This window comes from Mesocricetus auratus, unplaced genomic scaffold, assembly GCF_017639785.1.
Source record: "Mesocricetus auratus isolate SY011 unplaced genomic scaffold, BCM_Maur_2.0 Super-Scaffold_100003, whole genome shotgun sequence".
NCBI lineage: Eukaryota > Metazoa > Chordata > Mammalia > Rodentia > Cricetidae > Mesocricetus > Mesocricetus auratus.
Window position 1 is genome coordinate 101692334 of NW_024429188.1, and position 21838 is coordinate 101714171.

At 42.0% G+C, this 21838-nt stretch overlaps 1 protein-coding gene across 3 annotated transcripts in view; it reads right to left on the minus strand.

Annotated features, from left to right (window-relative positions):
* Positions 1 to 5365: 5365 nt before the first annotated feature.
* Positions 5366 to 21838, minus strand: part of Plac1 (placenta enriched 1) — a 129533-nt gene continuing 113060 nt past the window's right edge. For all 3 annotated transcript variants that reach the window (XM_040744629.1, XM_013124860.3, XM_021236223.2), the window contains one exon: positions 5366 to 6253. In XM_040744629.1, the coding sequence (XP_040600563.1) occupies positions 5674 to 6195 (522 nt within the window). In that variant the 5' untranslated portion in view covers positions 6196 to 6253 and the 3' untranslated portion in view covers positions 5366 to 5673. The remainder of the gene's footprint in view (positions 6254 to 21838) is intronic.

A 21838-nucleotide genomic window follows, 5' to 3' on the forward strand; every position in this document is an offset into this window, starting at 1 on the left:
GCCATTTTATGTAGCTTGATTTCTATTTTACACTTTTCTATTGATCTCAAATGAAGACCACTGCCTTTTTACGAAGTAAATAGAGGTTTCATGGAGGAATGATCTTTATCAATCTTCAATCGATCTTGTGACTTTTGCAACTTGTACAACTTATTTTCCCCTCAAGAAGGAAAACATAACTAATTGAGGCAAAGATGCAGCAGTGACAGAACATGAGCTTTTCACGCAATTTATGTGAATAAATTGAAGAGTGCTGTGTTTACATAAATACATGAATCATTTGAAAAGTGTGGCATTTGTGGAGTTTGCTCATGTAATCAGATGGAGGGTATGGTAGTGGTCTGTATGATGGTTCCCAGTAGCCCCTGCCCTATGATAGTCCTACTATGTGTGTTCCCTCCCCTGCTGATAGTCTCACTTTGTGTGTTCTCTCCCCGATAGTCCCACTCTGTGTATTTCTTCCCCCGATAATCCCACTCTGAGTATTTTCTTTCACCGATAGTTCTACTATGTGTATTCCCTCCTTCCTGATAGTCCCAGTCTGTGTGTTCCCTCCCCTAGCATGTGTATATGCTCTAGACAGTAATTCTCATCCTTCCTAATGCTGTGACCCTTTAATACAATTCCTCATGTTGATGGTCTACACAGTGCTTCTCACCCTTCCTAATGCTGTGACCCTTTAATACAGTTCCTCATGTTGATGGTCTAGACAGTGGTTCTCACCCTTCCTAATGCTGTGACCCTTTAATACAGTTCCTCATGTTGATGGTCTACAAAGTGCTTCTCACCCTTCCTAATGCTGTGATCCTTTAATACAGTTCCTCATGTTGATGGTCTACACAGTGGTTCTCACCCTTCCTAATGCTGTGACCCTTTAATACAGTTCCTCATGTTGATGGTCTAGACAGTGGTTCTCACCCTTCCTAATGCTGTGACCCTTTAATACAGTTCCTCATGTTGATGGTCTAGACAGTGGTTCTCACCCTTCCTAATGCTGTGATGCTTTAATACAGTTCCTCATGTTGATGGTCTACACAGTGGTTCTCACCCTTCCTAATGCTGTGCTCCTTTAATACAGTTCCTCATGTTGCAGTAACCCCTCAACCATGAAATTATTTTTGCTGCTACTTCGTAACTGTAATTTTGTTGCTGTTGTGAATTGTAATGTAAATATCTGTGTTTTCCAGTGTTGTTGGGGGTCACAACACACAGGTTGAGAACCACTGATCTGGAGGCTCCTTTTAATAGGTAGAATACGTCAGAATTTTTTTTTGTTTTGAGACAGGGTTTCTCTGTATTGTTTTGGAGCCTGTCCTGGAACTCGCTTTGTAGACCAGGCTGGCCTGGAACTCACAGAGATCCACCTGCCTCTGCCTCCCGAGTGCTGGGATTAAAGGTGTGTACCACCAACGCCCGGCAGAATAAGTCAGAAATTTCAGAATGTTCTGAGATTGGAAAGTGAATTCCAACACGGCCCTCCTGCCTTCCCTTCCTCTTCCCCTCTCTCTTTTTCATTAACTGTCATGTGAGGAAACCCGAGGACACTTGGGCAGCTCATGGATAGGGCCTCAAGACAGGAGGACTGAAGGTCTCCTGCCAACAACCACCTGAGTAAAACTTGGAGACAGATTCTGCAGCTCTGGGTAAGGGTTCAGATGGCTTCAGTCCTACAGCTTGCTTCTGGAGACACTGAGCTGGGCACACCTGGCTAAGTCTTAGCCAGATTCCTGACTCATGTAACCAGGGAGACAATAAGGGCTTGGTATTTTGGGTAATTCATTATTCAGCAATATATTCAGCAATAATGAAACAGTGTTTGTAATTGTATAGCTAAAGTGAGTTTAGAAGCTAAAATTTTATCTTATTTGTTAAAAGAGTCATAGAAAATCACAGAACTGAAAATATTTCTCTCTGAGAATAAACAGCTATTATAGTTTAAACAGGTCATTGTAGAAATCTGTCATAGAGATTAACACTAATTAGAGATAACAAGCATTTTTTGAAATTTAGCTTTCATCTTACAATAAACAATATCATCTCTTGATAACACACTTTTTAAATGAAGTGTGTGTGTGTGTGTGTGTGTGTACAGTTTAAGTTAACATTTGATTGAATTTTCATTCTTGGTTGAGGGAGAGAGGAGCAGGAGTGTTTATATACACCTCAAAATGGGTTATAGAGCCAATAACATGATTCAGAGGGTAAAGGCAATGACACCAGGTCTGAACACTTGAGTATGAGCCCCAGAACCTACACGATGGAAGAAGAGAAGTGACTGCATAACACTGTTCTGTGACTTCCATACACATGCTGTGACGCACATGTACACACATACACACTAAATGAAAATGTAATGAGAAAAGCTTAAACATGAAAATTAATAAGACGTTTGCCCTTAGCATTTGTATGTATGTATGTATATGTGTGATGTGTGTGTGTGTGTGTGTACTTTACTCAATTAAAATATGGCTTGGTCAGAGAATAAATAAATACACAATATTTTTGAAAATATGGTTCACTGTTATCAGACTCTAAGAATAAATTTTCCACGGTGCTAGGAGATTGTGCAAGCACTGTACTAGTGAGCTACATTCTCGGCCATTACTCCGAGTCTCCTTAGATGGGTGAAGCATCTCATTAAAGCTCTAATTTTTAAGATCTGACAAGCAATTATCCTAACAAATGGTGCAGACATTTTTGGCTTTTCTAGAAATTGAAAGGTGAACATGTTCATTTTCTTAATGGCAACACAGCATTTCTTACTATTATTACAGACATGCTGAACACTATTTATGAAGTTTTATAAATCACGTCACCTTACAAATTAACTGAACCTTACCACACTAAGGAAGGAAAACATTCTTTTGGAGTGGTGTATCATAAGACAACTAAATTACTCAACTGAAAACTCAGGGTTAGGGGCTGGAGACATGATTCAATGGTTAAGATAGCTTTTTGCTCTTCTAGATCCTATTGCTGATTAAAGGCATTGCTTAATTACATTGGGTTGTCAAATTATGAAAAATATGATCACCTATCAGTTGTTCTTTGCATACATTTTTTTATTATTTGAGACTCTTATGCAAGTATACAATAATTTTTCTTTATCAAATCTACTCCTCCTGCCTCCTCCCAATGTCTTCCATACTTCCTCATCACTTTTCACTGCCAACTTCATATAGTAATGTTTTTAACCCATGAATCCATTTAGTGACGTCAGCATGTGTGAGGGTAGGGCCATTGACTAGAGCCTGGGGGATGTTTCATCACAACTGTCAGCAGCTGTGGTTGCATACATACGACCTACACAAGTTCAAGCCAGCTAAAATTCCAGCAGGAAGCAGGAACGGCCTCACCAAGTCCCACACATAGCTGAAGAGCTATTGGCTGTTGATAGCTTCTGGAGAAGGGAGACTCAGTTCTTTTTGCACATTGCTTTTTGCAAATCTCTTTACCTAGAATGGCCTTCTCCTTCATCTTAACTCAGTGGAACTAACTTTCAATTGTCCCCAGTTTCATATGGAGCCTTACTCCATCTTGGTTTTTATCTGTTGCCCTGGTGACTAGAACTGATCTGGCTTTCTTCCCAATTTTTCCACACATCATTCTGTGTCACTTCTGTCATCTTTGAAGTCTGTTTTTTTAAAAACCATTTTCATTGTTTCCCATCATCATCTGTCCCTTTGCCCTGCCTCCACTGTATTGAAAGAGACTACTAGCACTTTCTCCAGTGACCTCAGACCTGGTCCTCATATTTTGTACAAATCGATTTTCTGGGCTTGAATAGCCTTTGCAGTTTCTAACTCTGTAGGCATTTCTGTGGTTCTATCACATCAGATAGGGTTAGTTTTGTCAGCCATTGAATTACCAACACCTCAGGTAGTGATTGACATATCAGATAACTATAATAAGTATTTGTTGCATCCATACCCTGCTTCCAGGGATTGCTACCTGACATTTTATCAAAAAGGGCTAGAGATACTGAGATAGATCTCTGTCCCTTTAACTACCATAGTTGAATTCTTTTCTTGATGTTTTCCTTTAAAATATTTGTCTCTTAAAGCACTTCACCTTTATTAATGAGAAAAATCGTGTTAAAGCATTGTGTCCTTTTTACTTCAAGATTTATTTTAATATATTTAATTATGTGTAGATATGTAAGTGTGTGTATGGGAGCCAGAGGCTTTGGATCTCCTGGAACTCAAGTTATAGATGACTGATATGGGTTCTGGGAACTGAACTTGTTTCCTCTGGAAAAGCAGCAAGTGGTTTTAACTGCCAAGCCATCTCTCTTAAAGCATTGGTTTTTTTCTTTAAAAGTAATTTTTATTGACAAATAAGAATTTCATGCTTATTATGCACAACATGATGTTTTTAAGAGTCTGATTCTTACTAGCTATATGCCCTTGAACTGCTTTCTTAATCATTCATGCCTCAATCTCCCCACCATGTGTTTGAGATACTCTCATTATATAGATTAAATTCTTCTGAACTTGCAGCAATCCTCCTGCCTCTGCCAAGTCCAGTTTTCTTACTTTTAAAAGGGTGTGACAAGAGCACTTCTTTTCTAAGGTGGTAGTGAGGGTTAAACGAGATGTTTCTACTATCTGGAATATTTTCTTTGCAGATTATCCCTGCCTTCACATCCAAGACATAGTTCAAATGGCAAGACCTCAGAGGCCTGGCCCCTCCCCAGTTTCCCATGTCACTTTGTTTGAAGTTCTTCATAGCATTTGTCACTATCTGAGTTTATCTTTATTTACTTATTTGTTTACTAGCTATGTGACCTCGATTTCAGAGTCCCTTTCTTCTCACTACCACGTCCTCAGTATCCAGAGCCAGGTCTGCATGTAACTTCACTGCATAATAAATAGTTGTTGAGTTATTCACTTCCTCCTGTTGCTCCAAGCCTTTGAGAAAACTAACGGACAGCCACACTTTGTGGCTGGTTTCTGATAGTTTATGTTGGGGGTGAGAGGGCTTTTATCAAAGTACTGTAAGCTTATGATCCAGCTCAGCCTTGGGAACCTAGCCTGGGACCATTGGAACGTGACTTGTCTGCTTCCCAGAATCACTGGAGACTTGAAGATAACCAGCTTATCCTTTCTGTACATAAAAAGTGGTATAGCTGGAGATCAAACGAAGGAGACATAGTGCTAAGCTCATTGGTGGTAAACAGAAGATGGGAAATGGGGATACAGAGGAAGAGATTCTGCTGGGAAAGGCTTTGTAGAGGAACCTGAAGGGGTGGGAAATCATCCTAGAGAGAAAAACCCAGGCACAGATGCTGGCAAACCATGCAGATGAACTCCTGTTCCATAGATAAAGCAAGCTACATATTTATGAAGCAAAACCATCCAATTGATACTTTAATGCCATCAGAATTTTATTATTTTTTAAAGATACAAAAATAGTAAAAAAAGGTTATAATTGGCTATATATGAATTGCCCCTTCACAAAATTCTTCTTAAAAAGCCATAATGGCACTTATTTGACTGACAGTAGAAAATACTACATACTAATTCTAGAAACAGAGTTTTCAGAAGCCCCCAAATCTGGGCACTACATGGGTTTCCTCATATCATCTGAGTGAACACACTAGTCCCCAGAAATATCAGTGGAGTCAGATGACTACACAAGATGGGCCTCCAAAGACTCTGCCTGGTGATGGGCTTAGATGCTCTCCTGCTTGAAGACATGAGGTGGGCAACTGCAGTTGGATCTTTGGCTCGGCTCCGGCAAGCTGAACACTTGGTAGCACGTCTCATTCTTCTGGGTCGCAGCCATGTTATTGCTGGGAGATTTCACGGACTGGGGCTTAGTGAGCCAAGGGGACCGTCGAGGGGCAGCACATGACACGGGGATCACATATCTAGATGATGAGCCCTTAGAAGCGTAGTGAATCTCAGAGCTGTAGATAACTACATCTGGAGAGATGGCCTTGATGCGGATGCCACATTCGGTAACGCGGTAGGTGAACTGGTAGAAGTGTGGGTGAACGTGGTTGGGAGGACAACCCAGGCCCAAATGCACCTCATAAAAGTGGACATACACATCATTATTCAGCAAGAAGGGGTGAACGGTGACCATGAACCAATCCGTCGAGCACAGAACATTGACTTGATTTTGTTCTGAATAGCTGGAAAACATGAAGGCGAAGAAGACCATCCCTCCTAGGAACTTGAAGAGTTTCATTCTTGCAGCAGGCTGGGTAACAACTCACAGGAGGCAAGAAGGCGTCCAAGAAGGAATTCTAGAAAACATAAAAATACAAGAGGCAAGTTACCTCATGTCTTATGTACAGTTCAAGTATGAGTTTTTGAAGCAAAAACACAGAGAAGAGGGAAACTTCCATGTGAGGCAGAAGTGAATTTTAATTTCATTGCAGGAACTTGTATGATAAAAATAACTAGCATGGCCTCTTAGGATTTTGTTATTTATTTATTTATTATTTATTTATTTATTTGGTGGTGCTCTACCACTGAGTTACATGGGTCTGGAATGGTGGTACATGGATTCTTAAGTGGCTTTCTCATGCTGTTCTGGCATGAAACACATATATCTCCCTCTTGTGTAGCACACGAATCTGCACTGATCAGGCTTGGTATCCTCTTTTGTGTATGACCAGCATGAAACCCAAACAAAAGAGTTTCATGTTAAACATTAAATCAAGGCGTGGGAAATAACAGTTTAATTCAAACTAGCAACCTGGTGTGCCTTAATGGTTGTGATGTCCTCACATATATAATCCCAATGAGCCCTTCTTTATGACCTTCTTTCTTAGCAAACAAATTGAACTTTAAAAGCAAAGAAGAAGCTTGGTGAGATGCTTCATAGGGTAAAGGCACTTGCTGTCAAGCCTGATGACCTGAGTTCAATTCTTGGAACTCACATGGTGGAAGGAGAGACTTCTGAAAGTTATTCTCTGCCCTCTAGACACTCACTGTGGCAAGCACACACCTCCCCACAATGAAATATAACAAGTTCTTTGAAAAAACTAAGGAGAAATTGCATTTTATCGCAGACAGCCATGTATTGAAATTTGGCTGAATGGCTCAATTAAATACAACCAAAAGAATTCACCTGATATTCCATCAGTAGCATTGTAACTCATGATGACCAAAATATTCTTTGTATAGTGGGACATGTTGCACATCAGAGAAATTTCAGAGAGAGAGAGAGAGAGAGAGAGAGAGAGAGACACAGACACAGACACAGACACAGACACAGACACAGAGATACAGAGAGAGACAGAGAGTGATAGGAAGAGGGAGGGAGGAAGGAATGAAGGAAGGAAGAGAAAGAAAAAAACAATGGGAGTTATATAGAATATAAAAAATACAACCAAAAGCAAACAAAAACAACAACATTCTGAGATTCTGAGCCTGGTATGGTGGCTTACACTGAGTAGAACCCATTCTCAAAATAAAAAATACCCCTCCAATCATTCTGGTCTTAATTTTACATTTTAAATGCATATTGTATATAAACTACTTAAAAGAAATCCTATATTTAAAAAGAATCATTTTGTTTATGCTTTATGTGTAGACTGACCATCTAGCTCCTAGGTTCTTTGCTTCAGATTCATTTGGGTTCGGTTTGCCTTTTGCCCCGGAAAGTGTAGTAGACACAATGGCAGGGAGAAACGAACAAAGCTAAGAAAACTGTGTCTAAAACATGGCAGCAGAGAGTGGGAATAAGGGGAGAAAGATGGACATCATCAAATATTGTCCAACTCAGCTTTCACTTTAAATGTGGAAAACCACATAAATCAAACAGAAAGTGCCTAAAAATTGGAAAGAAACTCATGTGCATAAGTGTGGGGATTAACTTTTGTTCCCTGCTAAGTATTCCCCATACAGATGATTTCATTCTTTGACTAATATTTATTGAGTGCCTACTATACTCATAGCATCAGGCTAAAAAGCCCCCAAGCCCTCCCCCTTTTCCCATCTGTAAACAGGCAGCTGTTTCTCTGCTGTTGCCCTTGACAGATGTTCGGAATTCTTGAGTAGTAAGCGCGCTGTGGAGGCCCACTAGAAGAGTGCACTATCCTGGATGAAATGCTTTGCTTCTGTTGGGTATGGCTTGCTCTCTTTCTTAATGACTCTTCATTCTTTCTGCAGTGTTGGGGGGAGGGTGTAAAAAGAAAGCAAAGTGACTTTTCTGTGCTCTTCATTCTGAAGTGTCACTGCTGGGGCTGGCTGTTTTTTCCCCTATAAAACAATAGAGACAGCAGCAGCAATACACACACACACATACAACACACCACACACACATACAGAGACAGAGATAGAGACAAAGAGACACACAGGCACACGGGGGGGGGGGAGGGAGGGAGGGGTTGAGAAATAGAGAATCACCCACCACTGTCACTTTATTATCTGTGTCTTAAGAAACCTCCTTGTCCATATACACTTTAGAAATGGCTTTCTCTCTCTCATCCTTCCCTTCCTTTCGTCCTACTTTCCTCTCCCCTTGCGCCCCTCTCCTTTCCTTAGCATGATCTCACAACCTGGGACCATCTGCCCTGAACAAAACCCTTCTCATTAAGCCATGTCTGGAATAGACCAAGGAAACAATTCTTTCATCCCATTTTTGTTCTCAATCCCCAAACTGAGGCCCCAGCTGAAGGTTGTTCTGGTCCAGGAGTTAAGCTATCTATTTTCTCTCCCTCTCCCAAGCATCCTTCATGTAATCCCGTCTCTCCCTTTCTCTCATGACTAATCCAAATAAAGTTACCAAATGCCTACATTCTCCAAGAAATAAGACAATTGGTCCCCAGGCAATCATTTCAGACTATCTTCTTGCTCCATACCCACTTTTCAAGTTCTACTGCCCTGATACAGTCTGAAAGGGGAAGGGGGGGTTGTGACGCCACTGCTCCACTTAGTACAATCTCCAAACTTGGACAAGATAGAACCCGTTTCCCCTAGTTCCCTTAGATCCAGCAACAGATTTCTATGCCATAGAAGCAGTAAATGAAGATGCCTATGTATGTGATAACATACTTGTGGACTCAGAGAAAACTTTAATGAAAGTCAGCACAAACCATGCCTGGGGTTCCATTGCTCTGAGGGAGAAGGGAAAGGCTAGAGATTAAGAGGAGAGCAGAATTTATTTGATGAATTTGCTAAGTCAGAACCCAATACTTTAAGGCAGTATTTTAGGACTGGCTCCCTGTTGCTGAAGACGCATCATCAAAAATATAGCAGCCTCCTTTCCCTAGCTGCCTGCTCTTTGCAGGGACAGAGAGAAGGGTGTGCATGTGTACCCACACTGCACTCATTTGTGCCAGGGAATGATTCTAAATCACTCACCACACAGTGTGAATTCACATAAGCTTGCTTTCCTAACAACTAGCTGAGATGGGCCAGCAGCATCGGATCTAGAAACGGGATGGGGAAGACTTGTGTTACAGAGCCAAAGGCGGTTGAATGGCTAAGAAGGGAAGTAGGAGACTATATAATAGGCGCCAGGCTGAAGGTATTTCCAGTTCTAGTTGGAACTGCACAGCTGCCCGGGAGGTGTGGGATGGGAACGAATTGCAGCTAACATCTCCAGAAATCTTCAGTGCTAAGGGGCAGTTGGAGACCCAGGAGGGGGGAAATACAGATAGGAGTATTCACCTTGTGACTACTGTCTGGCTGCTGGCAGGTGGGCTCCAAAAACAGGTTTTACCGTATGTATTACGGGAGCCCCATTTGGCCTTGACTGTAGATTTTCTCTGCGGTGAACTGACATTCATTGGCTTAACTAAACAGGGATCAACTATGGAACATACCGTCCTGAATCCAGCTCTAGAGCGGCAAGGCAAGCTCTTCTAACACCCGGATGCAAAAATGTTTGCTTTCCTTGCAGTTACTGAGTACAAGGAGCTTTCTGTTTTCTTAAATGTGCTTTATGTATATATATTTCCCACTAGTTCCTTCAACGACAATTCACCTTCTCTTGCCTTCCTCTACCCAACATCTCCCATATTTGGGCTAATCATAGATGAATCCTTTACATTAAAACTTCATGATATCAGGGTTAGGGAGATGGCTCAGTGGGTAAAATGTATGCATGGCAAGCATGAGGAGCAGATCTCCAGAAGGCAGATAAAAATGTGAGGTGCCTGTAATCCTAGGGGGAAAGGAGTCGAAGCTGGTGAATCCATGGACAATGCTACTTATGAAGTTGAGCACTGATATATTTAAAGCAGTGAATAACAATTTGCATAACACCACGTATAAAGTCATCCCTCACTATCTATGGAGAGCTGGTTCCAGGAGCTTGGGTAATACCCAAAACTACAGATGCTCAACTTTCTTATATAAACAGCATACAACCTAGCCCCATCCTCCAATACACTTTAACTCATCTCTAGCTTACTTACAATACCTGGTACATGTAAATAGTTGCTGGTTTATACTGTTCAGGGAATTATAGGAAAAAGTCCATACTTATTCAGCACAGAGCCAATACTTTTTCTCAAATATTACCAATTTATGAATGTGTCCATGGAATGAAAAGGGCATATTTATATTTTTGGAATAATTTATGGGGAGTAATGTGGTATTATAATATAGTTGGCTAAAATTATTTACTATACCCATCACTTTATATTCTTCTGAAACAGTGGTTCTCAACTTGTGGGGGATCGAATGACCCTTTCACAGTGGTCGCCTACGGTCACCTGCATATCAGTTATTTACATTATGATTCATAACAATAGAAAAATTACAGTTATGAAGTAGCAATGAAAACAATGTTATGGTTGGGGATCACAACAACATGAGGAGCTGTATTAAAGGCACAACATTAGGAAGGTCGAGAACCACTGTGTAGACCATCAGCATGAGGAACTGAATTAAAGGGTCACAGCATTAGGAAGGGTGAGAACCACTGTCTAGATCATCCACATGAGGAACTGTATTAAAGGGTCACAGCATTAGGAAGGTGAGAACCACTGTCTAGACCATCAACATGAGGAACTGTATTAAAGGGTCACAGCATTAGGAAGGTGAGAACCACTGTCTAGACCATCAACATGAGGAACTGTGTTAAAGGGTCACAGCATTAGGAAGGGTGAGAACCACTATCTAGACCATCAACATGAGGAACTGTATTAAAGGGTCACAGCATTAGGAAGGGTGAGAAGCACTGTGTAGACCATCAACATGAGGAACTGTATTAAAGGGCCACAGGATTAGGAAGGTTGAGAACCACTATCTAGACCATCAACATGAGGAACTGTATTACAGAGTCACAGCATTAGGAAGGTGAGAACCACTGTCTAGACCATCAACATGAGGAACTGTGTTAAAGGCACAGCATTAGGAAGGTCGAGAACCACTGTTCTAAAAGTTAAAAATAGAGCCTGGAGTGAGCAGGAAAGGTGAGGCATTAGTTAAAGACAACAGAGCTTCATTGAGACTGGAATAACATGCTTGTTGATTGGTTTTGCTACTATAGGGCATGTGTGTGACTTTATGTGTGCACATGGAACCCAGAGGTAGACTTCAGGTATATTTATCTCTATTGTGCCCTGCCTCATTTAAAGATTGCTAAGAGCAGATTCAAATTTTTCTCATCATTAATGTATATCTTAAAGGAAAGAGATCGAATCTCGGTCAAAATATAGAGCCTTTTAAATTCTAGCCTGTTTTCTTTGAGATAGAGCCCCACTATGTAGTCCTGGCTGTCCAGGAACTCACTCTGTAGATAAGGCTGGCCTCAGACTCAGGGATGGGCCAGCCTCTGTCTCCCGAGTGCTGGGATCAAAGGCATGCACCACCATGTTTGATTAGGAAGCCTTTGAAAAGACACAAAAACTCAAGTGCAAATCAATTTTGTGGTGTTACTGGGCAAAGTAAGGAGTCTGACTGAAACCTCCTGGAAAGCAGGTGGGAATTCTGCCTGCCCTTCTCCTCTGATATCGTTAGAGACACGTAGGAATTCTGCATGGAGAACGAGGAGGGGAATTAGCTAAACATTTCCACATCTGTTTTTGGAACAATTTGGAGAAAGAACTTGCTCCATAAGCTCCTGGAAGCTTTCTGGTTTGACAGTTAATTTATTTTTAAAATTCAGTATACTCGTGACAGCAAAGTGATCATTTGTATATTGTTTTCCCAGACTCTTGTTGTCAAAACAAAGGGAAACAGAGAGGAAAAGGAAACTCCAAAAGAACATGCAATTAGCTCAGGGAAATAGAACTGTCAGAGCTTTGATTTGTAATGAAGTTTGCTCATTCTTTTGCAGGTTATTTGAAGAAAAAGGAATCAGTGTCAGAATAGAGTCTTCTACAGAACAAGGAGAGAGGGGGGTAAGGGAGGAGGAGTAGGAGGAAGGGATGGAAGAGGAGAGAGAGAGAGAGTGAGAGAGAGAGAGAGAGAACTAGAGAGAAGCATCTGCATGCTCTGATTTAACAGTTCAGTCAGTTACAGTCTAACTTTGCCTTGTACACTGTCTTAAGGGTGGAGAAAAATCAGTGTTCTCTCACAGTCCCATTTGAAAGAATTAGTGGGCTAGCTGTTCTCAGAGACAGAGTGAGACTTGTAATTAATACTAATGATGCTGAAGGTATGATAAAATGAGCTAGAAAATGAAATAACAGCTTCTATGGAACTTGCATTTGTGCTAAAGACCCTGGGACGGATTCTATTTTGGAACCTCGTGAAACAGTGTTAAAGTAACTGCACATTATTCTCCGTTTTCTGGGGGAAGAATTATGAACTGCTAATGCTTAACAAAGTCCATTTTCTTCATTGAGGAAAACACCTCGCCTGGGCCCTTTAAAAAGGCGCCATTCAAATTAAACTAAAAAGCAGCCATTAAATATATACACGTATAGAGTTTTATTCTAAAAGAAACTGCAGGGGAAAAGTGGAGCTATAGAAAAAATAAAGGAGGAAAATACTCCTAACTAGCCATTGTTAAATTTTTGTTTTATATACTTCTAATTTGGGGTCAGGAGGTTCATGTATACATATATAATTCAAAGTCATTTTTGGAAAAAATGTCAAGGCTTTTTGAAAGCTGTTTCTAATTTTTGACGTTGAATTTGAAAGCAATCAAAGCATTATTTTTGTTTGGGCCATCTGGTTTTGTTCTTATAATCTGTTAAGCTATCAAGCATAGTTTAAATGTCATGGTTCATCTCATACACAAATAAAGGCTGTGAAATAAATAAGAGCCCAGGCTCCTCCGAAGAGAGAGGACTTTTCGCTGGGCTGGGAATTGAAGTTACTAAAAGGTAAGTAGTCCAATGTGAAATCAAACCACAAGAAGGCTACAAAACAATGGGGAACCATGCCTTAGCTGCACACAAAAAATTACAAATAAATGTAGAAAGCCATACGCAAGGGGAAACTGAAAATCTCAGGTCCTAGGAACCCCTTTCCTTGTGTGTGGAAGAGCTGAGTTGGCTTAATTTTAAAGTTGAACAAAGGGATGTATTTCATAATTTCCATAAAAATGTAAGGAAATTCCAAATGCATGCCTCTAATACAGTTTATGCTTTAATTTAATCATTTATTTGAGATTACCCCCCCAAACCTAACACCATTTGCCACAAAGTACCAGAGTCCCTTCTCATTTTAAAAAGACAAGGTAGGTTTGTGTCTGTGCAAGGCTCTCAACTACACAGCAGCCCAGACCACACATTTAACCCTTTAGTAGTCCTTCCAAGGCTATGCAAGCAAAATAAAGACCCATTTGCTTGAGATGATTTCAGGGCATTACCCTGGGGAGGGCAGACAGTTGGATCAGATGCCCCATTCAGGCCTTCACCACCTCCCTGATACACTTGTGTCAATAAACGAGGGCTCTAGACAGCTTCCAAAACCCAGCCAGGCAACTCCCTGCTCCCTTTCAAAACTGGGAGCTTTGGGCACAGTCTTTAAAGTGGGGGTGCATGTATATGGACTCTTAAGAGTGGCCTATGTCCAAGTGAAACCACGGTTGATTTTATAGGCTGTCTGCTTGATTTTTAACGGACCTAACTGGCATGTATCTTTCTCTAACTCAAAGCCACCATGTGTCTCTGCTCTACCCAGAGTGTAACTACGTGGTCCAAGTGTATGTATCCTGACTGGGGCCACTTGCCATCCCTTGGCGGCTACTGAGAGGTAGAAAAGGTTCAGAAGAAAGGTTCTTTTGATAGTGAGGCTGTCAGTCAATTTTAGGGAGCCTACAATTTGGGACGTGTGTGTGCATATTACAGAAAGTAAAGAAGTTTGGACCATGGCTGGGACTTTGTGAGAAAAGAAAGACATTTATGTACGTATGTGCATGGGCACATGCACACACACATAGACACACGTACACCCCTCAAATAGAAAGAAAGCCTCAAATCTCTTTCCCATGTGAGTCTGATAGCTACTACTTCTTTTCATTCCTTAATCCCTGGTCCACAAGCTTTTTTTAATTTAAAAATTTATTTTATGTGTTTGGGTGTTTTACCTGCATGTATGTCTGTGTACCACCTGTATGCCTGGTGCCCACAGAGGCCATAAGAAGTGTTGGACCCCGTGGAACCAGAGTTACAGCTTAAAGCCACCATGCAGGTGCTGGGAATTGAACCTGGTCCTGTGGGAGAGAAGCCAGTGCATTTAACCGCTGAGCCATTTTTTCCAGTCCATGTAAACTCCTTAAGGCACACACCACAGTGTCTGATACACAATAAGCAATCGGTGAATATTTTCTTAATTGAAGAATACAAGAGGGAGGGCCTAGGGAGTTAGCTCGGTAAGTAAAGTGCTGTTTTGTAAGTGTGAGGACCTGAGGCTGACCCCCTGAACCTATGTAAAAAGCCAGGCACAGTGGTTTGTGCTGGAAATCCCAGCTCTAGAGATGCAGGCGTGGGATGGAGACAGGCATCTCCCTGGAGCTCACTGACCAAGAAGCTTAAACGACTCCATGAACTCCAGGTGCAGTGAAAGACTGTCTTAAACAGTCAGAGAGCAATCAAGGAAGACAGCCAACACTAGCCTCTGCCCTCCACACACTTACATGCAAACATATGTCCATACCCACACATATACACGAACATGTATGCACACACTGGACACGCGCGCTCGCGCGCACACACACACACACACACACACACACACACACACACGCACGCACGCGCGCGCGCGCACACACACACACACACAGGAATAAAAGTGTAACGGAATCATGGCACGTTCCTCTGCTTCCTTGTCTGACCTAAATGTAGTTATTGGCTAGCTCCTTCCCCACACCCTTTCCACTATTTCATTTCAAGGCTGCAATTGTGGGAAAGCCCTTGTCGATGGAGAGCATAGGGCCCTGTCAAGGGTCCTGCTCTGCTCATTGGCCTGCCTGCTCAGCTTGCTGATGACAAGGACTTCCCATCTTCCTAGCATGATGGTCCCATTGTTTACTATCCTGAATGGAGGTAACACTCCTTTCCCCAGCTCTCTGTGATAAATCAACCTCTAAAGAGGACAAAGTAGAAGCCTTCCTTGGTTTGGCTTTTATACAAGAGGAAAGAAGAAACTCTCAAGCCCAACCCAGACTGTCTTGGCAGTTGAGAGACACAGTATAATGAAAAGCAGAAGCTTTGGGTCCATGGGGTACTGAAGGATGATGGGTGCCCAGAAGGGTCTTGCTGCAGTCATTGGGATTACTCAGGCAAATGGGTAGGGCTCTGAGGTCACTTAATTCTCTAAACTAAAGAAGGAACCACAGCCACGAGTTTCACACTGTTCCTTCTGAAAGCTGATGGACAGGTTCGCCCCAGATCCAAGCATAGAGGGAGGCCCAGAATACTCCAGAGGTCCTGGGAAACCAGAAGCAATGTGGGCTGCCTCCTCCATACTAAGTTCATCTGTGGTCAATCTCAGGTTCTGTTTCAACATTCCCCCTTCTAAATACTGTAAAAAGTGTTTCACAGTTGATCCTCTCTTTGCATAAAGTATACTATTTCATCGGCAAATATCACTACCCATCACTCTCATCTGGACTTTTTACATAGCAGTGATTTGAATTTAGGCATGCTACTCTTGATCCCAGCAATATAACAGACTTGGTTTGGTACCTTCTTCCTGAAATCACTATTTGGTTAAAATATGTACACATGAAAGCACATAGGAATAGACAATAGGTTGAACCAGTCTCTATTATATATGCTATAGAATATACACACTAAATAAATAAATATATATTTGCTAAAAACAAATACAAGATGGCTAATAACTTTAATCACAGCACTCTGGAGGAAGAGTCAGGCTGATTTCTGTGTGTTTGAGGACAGCCTGGGCTACATAATACATTTCAGGCCAGCCATGTCTACAGAATGGGACACTGACTCAATAAAATAAATATTAAATAAGTATTGCAGTATTGTATCTAATAATGTTTATACATATGGCATACAACATTATTTTATGAATATCAAAAATGATCAAAATCTCTGCTCCTTGATAACCTTCTCCTAACCAAAATCAAAAAATCTTTTATTTGGAGTTTTCTTTACATCCCTATCACTCATCTATAAATGTATAGGGGTTCAATCGTATCCCTCTCCAAAAGATATGTTGAAACCTTAACTGCGTGTCTCAGAATGAGACCTTATTTGGAAACATGGTCTCTACAGAGGCAAGGAAGTTAAAATGAGATCATTGTGGTAGGCTCTAATACAATATGACTGATGATATTCTTATTAAAGGAGAAATCTGAGCACAGAGACAGACATGGGCAGAGAAACGATAACATGAAGACACACAGGGAGAAGATGGACATATGCCTGGAATGAATGACACCTCTGCAATCCAGGGATTGTTGACAAATACCAGAACTATATAGCTGAGTCCCACCACCACCACCTAGAGTTGTCAAGACAGTGTGGCCCTACTCACACCTTGATCTCGGGCTTCTAGCGTCCCCCAGTGGGAGACAAAGTTCTGTGTCTCAAGCCATCCAGTTGGAGTGCTATGTACATCATTCCCAGCAAACAAATAAATGTATTTTCCCAGAAATTGAATAGACATGCATATCCCTTTCCTGAGAAAAGAGCCCCCAACTATAAATGTTGGATTTTATAACTTCCTCCAACCTTAAATTCCATTTGAATGAGAACACTAACAAGACAACAGGAAATGAAGCCAAAAGGAAAGAAACTTGTCATAAGGGTCTTGGATACCAGCAGGAGAGACAAAAAGTTGGGAAAGCTGGTGAGGGGCTGAGTGCTTTTTGCTTCCTATGTAGGTATCAAAGTAAAGATTGAATGACAACTTATTATGATGACTGAAGAGGCAATTCATTTCCTGTGTACAGTTTTATCATAGAATCTACTCTCCCCTTGTATGTGTGTGTGTGTGTGTGTGTGTGTGTGTGTAAGAAAGAGAGTATGTGTGTGTTGTGTGTTTGCATGTGTGTGTTTGCATGTGTGTGAGAGAGAGACAGAGACAGAGAGTGTTTGTATGTGTGTATGTTTGCATATTGTGCATGCTCTTGAAGGCCAGAGGTCATTATCAAGTGTCTTCCTCAGTCACTCTCTGTTTTGTTTACTGAGCATTTTCTGCCAACTTGTTCCAGGGATCACTGTTTCTGCCTCTGGAGTATTGGGATTATAGGTGGGCCACATTTTTATGTGGGTGCTGGGGATTCCAACCCTGGGCTTTGTGTATCAAGGACTTTATCATCTACTGGGTCATCTTTGCAGCCCCTAAGTCTTCATTTTACTTGTTATTTTGAGACAGAATCTTGTTAAGCTGCCTAGGATGACCTGGAACTCACTCTGTAGCCCAAGCTGGCTTTGCTCTTGAGTTTTTTGCCTCAAACTCCTAAGTAGCTGAAATTACACACTAGTGCAACAGCACATGGAGAAATTCACCCTTTACTTAAGTTTTCATTGAGAATAAGAAGTCTTGCCTATATTTAACTCCCAAACCTTTTCTCTCTGTTAGTTGGGTTTGTGCCACCATGCCTGGGATGATAGGGACTTGAGCTGGCCTTTCTAAACTGTGTGGTCTTTGAGAGCCTTGTGTTAAGGCTTGTCTTTACAAAGTTCTTATGCTTGATTGAAATGTTAGGGCTCGCTCCTCTGCTCCTTAGAACTAGAAGACCACTCAGGCCCTGTTACAGAAATAGCACAAGTGTTCAAAGACAAATTTCTTTTAGAATGGAGTAATGGTAATGACCTTTAAAAATACCTTTATGCTCATTTACAAGGCTTTAAGCAATTGCAGAACCCAGAGTGTTCATAAAAAAAGCTCGTTTGACATATATGGGTTACGTATGGCAACGACTCTCAAGAGCATCACATTTTTGCTTAATTTGGATATTTTTATTTGAATACAACTCTCCCTCTGCTAACACAGCATACTGTCTTCTTATCCCTCTTAATGCTTGCAGTTGTCTCTGAAGGTCCCCAAGGCAAATGCCATGGAAATAAGGGCCCAGAAGGGCAGAGAACCTTGGCCAAGATCATGTTCGCAAAAATGAATTTGGGCCTCAGGCCTTTCCACCAGCCTGTTGATGTCTCTCCCCCTTCACAGGGCATCAGCAGTCACAGAGCATCATTGTGAGTTAATCTCTGTGATATGAAGGGGGTCCTGAAATCTGTCTTAGTGTCTGATGGCTGAGTTGTTTAGGATAGTGAGGAGAATCAATATTCAAGCTGAGCAAAGCAACACACAGAGGGCCTCTGGAAGTAACTTCCTATCTCAGTGGAAGGCTGAGAGAATCTCTGGGGTGGCACAGGCATTTGGGGGGGGGAGTAAGGCTTTCTAGGTAGACTGAGTTTTGAAAAAAACTACGAGGAAGCATATTGTTTGGCATTCTTGTGAGCTCTCCATTACAGGCCAGCCAGGGCAGGCCCAGGTGAGTATAGGTGGCACCTTCCTGGAAGTTTGACTCTCATTTCCTCCAAAACAGGTACTTGAGAATGGATGGTACAGTTGATGAAACTCTGGACAGCAAAGGAGGCGCTCACCCGTGAGAGGCTGTCCCTTCCCAGAACAAATGGTCTTCAAAATTCCAAGAGCACTGAAAACTTCTTTATGAACTCTTTCTTCCCACCAAACTCAGCAGTTCCTCATGCCAAGTCGCCAGCTCTTAAATCTACCCTACCACATGTGTATTAGATTTAGGGAGATGGTGTACTATTTAATTTTCAAGATGCTTACCTTTTGCCATGTTACAGCATCCACAATAGTGCAAGAGCTAAAGGGGCTTTGTGATAAACAGGCCATTGGGGTATTCTGAAACTTGGCTATTTTGTCTATAGAGATGGAGGACTATTCCATTTGCTGTATACACAATTTAGAAATTTTTCTAGTTTTATTACTAAGGGATGTACAAAGACAGAAACTGGGTCCAACATTATATAAGACTGCTCCTCAGAAACAGAAACAGATTCCACTGCAGAAGAAAAGGAACACTTATTGAGGCACCAAGCAAGGGCTCCCTGTGTACAGTCTTACAGACACTCCGTGGCAACCCTGTGTGATATTATTACTACTAGGCTTGTTTTAGAGAAGACACTGAGGGCTAGACATGCAAGGAAACTCATTAAAGATACAAAGCTAAGACGTGCTAAGGACAAGATGAGAAGAACGCACAAGCTCATGGACCCTCCATGTACAGAGTGTTTACAAAAACAGGAAAGAGGCGATGCACGCCTTTAATCCCAGCACTTGGGAGGCACAGGCAGGTAGATCTTTGTGAGTTCTAGGCCAGTCAAGGTTACACAGTGAGACCATATCTGAAAATAATGAATAAACAGGGGAGAGAAAGAGAGTTATAGATTGCTTCTGGGTATCAGAGTCTAAGTGATGGGGAAGCTAGTAACTTTTTAAGCAGGGAAAGAGAGAAGCAATAAAGGAGAGGCAGACATTGGAACAGACGACTCTCGGTCACTTTATATTTTATCATTCCTCATATTTGAGAAATCGAGAGAAAAAGCTATTTCCTGTTTCAAAAGAACACATTTGTTCCATGATCTGCGATGTCTTCCTCAATTTACAACCATCTTATTTTCTGAGATGGGGCCTCTCACTGAACTTGAACTTGCTAGATGGGCTGGCTAGCAAATTCCAGGGACCTGACTATCTATATCATCTGAGTGCTGGAATCACAGGCATACTACTGAGCCAGCTTTCTACATTGGTCCTGCGGATCTGACTCAAGTCCTCAAGCTTGTACGCCAATGACTTCACCAACTGAGCAATCTCCCAAGGCCCTCTTAAATCCTACTTTGGTAAAGGAAACACATGTGGCTTCTACACAAAGCCACCAACTCTGAATCTGCCTGCCCATTCACCCAACAACTCTTCCTGATGCAAAAAAAGAGTTGCCACACATTCTCAGAGCCTTATATTTCTCATGGAAGGAGACAATCACATAGTCCCTACTACACCCCGAGACAGGACCACGTCTCTTTCTGATTTCATCATGTCTTTGTAAAGAATTGCCGTCTTCACTTACCAAGCCTAGGTGACTGTATCACTGCAGAGAGTGCTTGAAGGGGAGGGAAGGGAGGAGCATCAACAGCCAAATGGTAGAGTCAGTGGGAGACTCCTCATTAGTGCTGGGTTCTACACACGCAGAACTAGGCAGCTCTTAAGCTCTGCTATCACTGAGATTGTCACAAATATTATAATGCTCAGAGGGAGAGACAGAGAGAGAGAGACAGAGAGAGAGAGAGAGAGAGAGAGAGAGAGAGAGAGAGAGAGAGAGAGAGGACAGACGGTTCTCTACTTTTTTCCAGGATGAAGAAAGCAAGCAACAACGTTAGGAAATTCTTCATTCCTGATCAAAATCACTAGCTTGGAGTATTGGAGAGAGAAATTGAGCTGATCCCCACCCCCGCCCCCACTGATACCATCTTGTGGTTTCACAGGCTGTTTATGAAGAGTCTTGTATTGTTTGAGCCATGAACTTGTCTCATACTAAGAGCAGAACAACTGTGGCATCCACCTGTTTGAAATCAAGACTAGGGTATTAAAACCAGAAGTGCTGGCCCATTAGAAGAGCCTGGCTCTCTTGCATGGAAGGCGAACGTCTTGTAAAGCCAGGGATTAGTGTGTCCACACTGGGCTAGTGACTGGAGCAGGTGCTCATTCTATGGGTTGTTCAGACTCATTTTTTCCCTGACTGCCTAGGAGCAGAAGCTGAAATAGAATAAGATCTCACAGGGCATGACCCCAGACAGGAGATGTGGCGGTAATTGACACTCCTTGTTTTTTTATATACCTGGAAAATGGCAAGACAATCTCTTGGAACAGGCTATTCATCTATTTAAAAACAGTGTAGGTTCATTCCAAGATCATCCTGACATACTGAAGTCACTCAGGTACTCAACTATCTTGCCCATGACTGGGCATTTTTAAAAGACCAGTGTCCGGGCATATAGCCTCTATGGGACAGTGCTTGCCTAGCATGTGGCCCAGGCTCCAAGAAAACAAACACTAAGTAAATACAAATTCCAAACTGGGTGGGTGGAGTGCATGCCTGTACTCTTGGCATTTAGAGAGGGTGGGCATGAAGTCTGAGACTAGCTCAGACCATGTGGTGAATTCCAGGCCAGCTGTAGCTACATAATAAGGTTGTTCAAAAACTTAAAACCAAAGCCAGAGACTGTAGGACATACAGAGTTAACCTTGGCTGGGGGGGGGGGTCTGCCACATGCTATGTGGCCCTGGCCCTTTCAACTCCTGGCTTTAATTTCCTCATATAAAAAGGGTGTTATCATAATAGTGACCTCAAAGGACTGGAGGATTGAATAAGGTATGAGAAGCAGCATGCGCAGGGTGTGGCGCAGACCAAGGGTCCTGTTGATGGGAGTTACAGAGTGGGCTCCGACAGACTGCTGAGAGCAGGTCTC